The sequence below is a fragment of the Carassius auratus genome, chromosome 18 (assembly GCF_003368295.1).
Source record: "Carassius auratus strain Wakin chromosome 18, ASM336829v1, whole genome shotgun sequence".
Lineage (NCBI taxonomy): Eukaryota > Metazoa > Chordata > Actinopteri > Cypriniformes > Cyprinidae > Carassius > Carassius auratus.
The window spans coordinates 312,501-317,500 of NC_039260.1; the positions used below are offsets into that span (position 1 = coordinate 312,501).

The following is a 5,000-nucleotide window of genomic DNA, read 5'->3' on the forward strand; positions in this document are numbered from 1 at the left end:
CAGAGCGAGTGTCTGAAAGAGGACAGACAGAGGTCATCATGAGTGCTGCGGCGCAGGCGATGGCGTCAGCTGCTGGGGGTCAGGTGTCTCACCGACGCAGCCGACTCCGGTGGGGTTGAGCTCGAAGCCCGGCGGACAGCTGCAGAAGTAACTGCCCAGTGTGTTCCGACACAGGCCGCTGATGCAGGTGGTGGGGTCACTGCACTCGTTCACATCTGACACAGAACAGAGAGATCGGAGGAGAGGTCAAACAGCTAAAATGTTTAGAAACCATAACAAGATTTAGTTTAGTAACTATGATACTGATTCTGAAATCAAATCTTTGCACAGTTATGACAGGAAACACTTGCATCTAACAATGATGTAAACAGCTCATCTTCAAAAATAAAGCATAGGAAAGGCATAAATAAAACAGTCATTGAATAATCCTTTTCTGTGTCCTGAACTCCCTGTGTCTTATATTTTTGAGAAGTTACTGCAATTTATGAAAGAAAGTAGTTATTTCCCAACACTGCAGGTGCGTGAGCTGACCCCTGACCTGTGCAGTTTCCTCCGCTGTGGTCCAGCTCGTACCCCGAGTCACACAGGCATCTGAACAGACCCGGGATGTTGCGGCAGCGGCCGTTCACACAGATGTCTGCAAACGTGCACTCATCTATGTCTGTGAAGACACACACACACACACACACACACACACACACACACACAGACACAACAGCTGTGATGCATTATGGGTCTTGATCTGGAGAAACTGGACTCAAAGGAAGCTGCAAAACCACACCGCTCTGAGGCACACACACACACACACACACAGTGCCATAAACACACACAATCACTCACTCATGCAAATGCATAAGGAAGCAGAGCCGCTGGATCATTGAGGTCCAGTAAAAGAGCACTGCAACACACAGACAGACAGACAGACAGACACACAGACAGACAGACGGACACACAAACAGACAGACAGACACACAGACAGACAGACAGACACACAGACAGACAGACAGACAGACAGACAGACAGACACACAGACAGACAGACAGACAGACAGACAGACAGACACACAGACAGACAGACAGACAGACAGACAGACAGACAGACAGACAGACAGACACAGACAGACAGACAGACAGACAGACAGACACACAGACAGACAGACACACAGACAGACACACAGACAGACAGACAGACAGACAGACACACAGACAGACAGACAGACAGACAGACAGACACACAGACAGACAGACAGACAGACAGACAGACACACAGACAGACAGACAGACAGACAGACAGACAGACAGACAGACAGACAGACAGACAGACAGACACACAGACAGACAGACAGACAGACAGAAAGACACACAGACAGACAGACAGACACACAGACAGACAGACACACAGACAGACAGACAGACAGACACACAGACAGACAGACAGACAGACAGACACACAGACAGACAGACACACAGACAGACACACAGACAGACAGACAGACAGACAGACACACAGACAGACAGACAGACAGACAGGAGGAGTGTCTCACCTTCACAGGCCTTCCCGTCTGCGGTGGGGATGAAGCCCATGTCACACTCACAGCGGTATCCACCCCCGATGTTCAGACAGTGTCCGTTCTCACACAGATTCACGTTCTCCGTACACTCATCCGTGTCTACAGGACACACACACACAATAACAGCGGCATCATGTTGTGTGTGTGTCTGTGTGTGTGCGCGTGTGTGTGTGTGTGTGTGTGTGTGTGTGTGTGTGTGTGTGTTTGAGTCTGTACCGGTGCAGTAGAAGCCGTCTCCGGCGAATCCCTCTTTGCACAGGCAGCGGTAGGAGCCCATGGTGTTCATGCAGTCTGCGCTGGGGCTGCACATGTGCGTCCCGTTAGAACACTCGTCCAGATCTGAAACAGGAAACAGCTCTGCTGCACACCTGACCATCTTCAGTCCAAACACAACAGGTCACGAGAGAGTGAGATTCGTACCTTTGCATTCGATCCCGTTCCCGATCCATCCCGGAGCGCAGCTGCATCTGAAGCTGCCAGCGGTGTTCGTACAGCTCGCGTGTCGGTCGCAGTTATGAGCGCCGATCTCACACTCGTTAATATCTAAATCACACACACACACACACATGAAGAGAGCGTCACACACATTTACTGCACTTCACAAACACTTACTGCTCTGTTTGAAACAAAGTGGGAAGATTTGAGTTTAGTTAAACATGAAATGTGACCCTGTTCCACAAAACCAGTCAGAAGGGTACATTTTTTAAAACTGAGATGCATACATCATCTGAAAGCCGAATACATAATCGTTGATGTGAAACCATTGATGTCTGTTTTAATATAGTTTTCAGCACAGATTTTGGTGTTAAACAATTGTTTTAAAAATAAGTTGTGAACAAATGACTTCAACAAGAGCTCATGCCACTGATTAACAACCTCTGTGCAGGTCTGTCTTCAAACTTTATAAGTTATTAAAACTCAGTTTCACAGTGGAGAAAATGGATGTTTTTAGTTTGTTCTGTTTCAGGACCTGGATCCCAGGATCCCGCGAGCGGTCAGTGTCCGTCTAATGAGATTGTTTAAGGAGGGCATCACTGAACGTGTCTGATGAAGCTCAGCTGTGAGCCCTTCACATTCTGTTCCTTCATCGAGTCTCATTAGACTCCGGCTCTCCGTCTGTCCTCAAATAACCGGAGCGGTCTGCCTGCGCTTTTATTAGAGCACATCTAATCAGCAAAATATGCTCAGCACACATCCAGCTGACAGCGAATCAAAGCGATAAAACCAGAGACAGGAAATAATGGAGCGCTTCGGTGTTTACTCCAAAATAAACCACTTAACTGGCCTGATGGGAACTGAGCTCAGATAAACAAGCTCATCAATAAAGACTCATCATGACGTCAGTAAAATTATACAGAATTAACACAAACACGTGAAGTGCAGAAAGAGAATGAAGATACATGACGAATGTTTCTCTGAGCAGAGCAGACATCACTGAACGTGTGGAACAGAATAAATGCACTTAAATTAATAAAACACTGAAAATTAATTCATAAACATGTACATTTAGAATAAATTATTTTAAAGTAAAAACTAACAAAAAACACTCACAAAAAATACATGAATTCATAAACATGAAACATTGAAATACATTAATAAAAATAATACAAATAGTAATTCAATTCTGTATTTAATTTTAAATAAATTATTTTAAAAAAGAATATATATATACATATATATATATATATATATATATATATATATATATATATATATATATATATATATATATATATATATACACAGTATTGTTCAAAATAATAGCAGTACAATGTGACTAACCAGAATAATCAAGGTTTTTCGTATATTTTTTTATTGCTACGTGGCAAACAAGTTACCAGTAGGTTCAGTAGATTCTCAGAAAACAAATGAGACCCAGCATTCATGATATGCACGCTCTTAAGGCTGTGCAATTGGGCAATTAGTTGAATTAGTTGAAAGGGGTGTGTTCAAAAAAATAGCAGTGTGGCATTCAATCACTGAGGTCATCAATTTTGTGAAGAAACCGGTGTGAATCAGGTGGCCCCTATTTAAGGATGAAGCCAACACTTGTTGAACATGCATTTGAAAGCTGAGGAAAATGGGTCGTTCAAGACATTGTTCAGAAGAACAGCGTACTTTGATTAAAAAGTTGATTAGAGAGGGGAAAACCTATAAAGAGGTGCAAAAAATGATAGGCTGTTCAGCTAAAATGATCTCCAATGCCTTAAAATGGAGAGCAAAACCAGAGAGACGTGGAAGAAAACGGAAGACAACCATCAAAATGGATAGAAGAATAACCAGAATGGCAAAGGCTCAGCCAATGATCACCTCCAGGATGATCAAAGACAGTCTGGAGTTACCTGTAAGTACTGTGACAGTTAGAAGACGTCTGTGTGAAGCTAATCTATTTTCAAGAATCCCCCGCAAAGTCCCTCTGTTAAAAAAAAGGCATATGCAGAAGAGGTTACAATTTGCCAAAGAACACATCAACTGGCCTAAAGAGAAATGGAGGAACATTTTGTGGACTGATGAGAGTAAAATTGTTCTTTTTGGGTCCAAGGGCCACAGGCAGTTTGTGAGACGACCCCCAGACTCTGAATTCAAGCCACAGTACACAGTGAAGACAGTGAAGCATGGAGGTGCAAGCATCATGATATGGGCATGTTTCTCCTACTATGGTGTTGGGCCTATTTATCGCATACCAGGGATCATGGATCAGTTTGCATATGTTAAAATACTTGAAGAGGTCATGTTGCCCTATGCTGAAGAGGACATGCCCTTGAAATGGTTGTTTCAACAAGACAATGACCCAAAACACACTAGTAAACGGGCAAAGTCTTGGTTCCAAACCAACAAAATTAATGTTATGGAGTGGCCAGCCCAATCTCCAGACCTTAATCCAATTGAGAACTTGTGGGGTGATATCAAAAATGCTGTTTCTGAAGCAAAACCAAGAAATGTGAATGAATTGTGGAATGTTGTTAAAGAATCATGGAGTGGAATAACAGCTGAGAGGTGCCACAAGTTGGTTGACTCCATGCCACACAGATGTCAAGCAGTTTTAAAAAACTGTGGTCATACAACTAAATATTAGTTTAGTGATTCACAGGATTGCTAAATCCCAGAAAAAAAAAATGTTTGTACAAAATAGTTTTGAGTTTGTACAGTCAAAGGTAGACACTGCTATTTTTTTGAACACACCCCTTTCAACTAATTGCCCAATTGCACAGCCTTAAGAGCGTGCATATCATGAATGCTGGGTCTTGTTTGTTTTCTGACAATCTACTGAACCTACTGGTAACTTGTTTGCCACGTAGCAATAAAAAATATACTAAAAACCTTGATTATTCTGGTTAGTCACATTGTACTGCTATTATTTTGAACAATACTGTATATATATATATATATATATATATATATATATATATATATATATATATATATCAAA

At 42.4% G+C, this 5,000-nt stretch overlaps 1 protein-coding gene across 2 annotated transcripts in view; it reads right to left on the bottom strand.

The window, feature by feature from the left end:
• Positions 1–5,000, bottom strand: part of fbn1 (fibrillin 1) — a 55,348-nt gene that overhangs the window by 19,945 nt on the left and 30,403 nt on the right. For both annotated transcript variants that reach the window (XM_026286902.1, XM_026286901.1), the window contains 6 exons: positions 1,991–2,113; positions 1,787–1,909; positions 1,544–1,669; positions 539–661; positions 93–215; positions 1–12 (listed from right to left, as the gene is read on the bottom strand). The exon at positions 1–12 is cut by the window's left edge and continues 156 nt beyond it. In XM_026286902.1, the coding sequence (XP_026142687.1) occupies positions 1–12; positions 93–215; positions 539–661; positions 1,544–1,669; positions 1,787–1,909; positions 1,991–2,113 (630 nt within the window). The remainder of the gene's footprint in view (positions 13–92; positions 216–538; positions 662–1,543; positions 1,670–1,786; positions 1,910–1,990; positions 2,114–5,000) is intronic.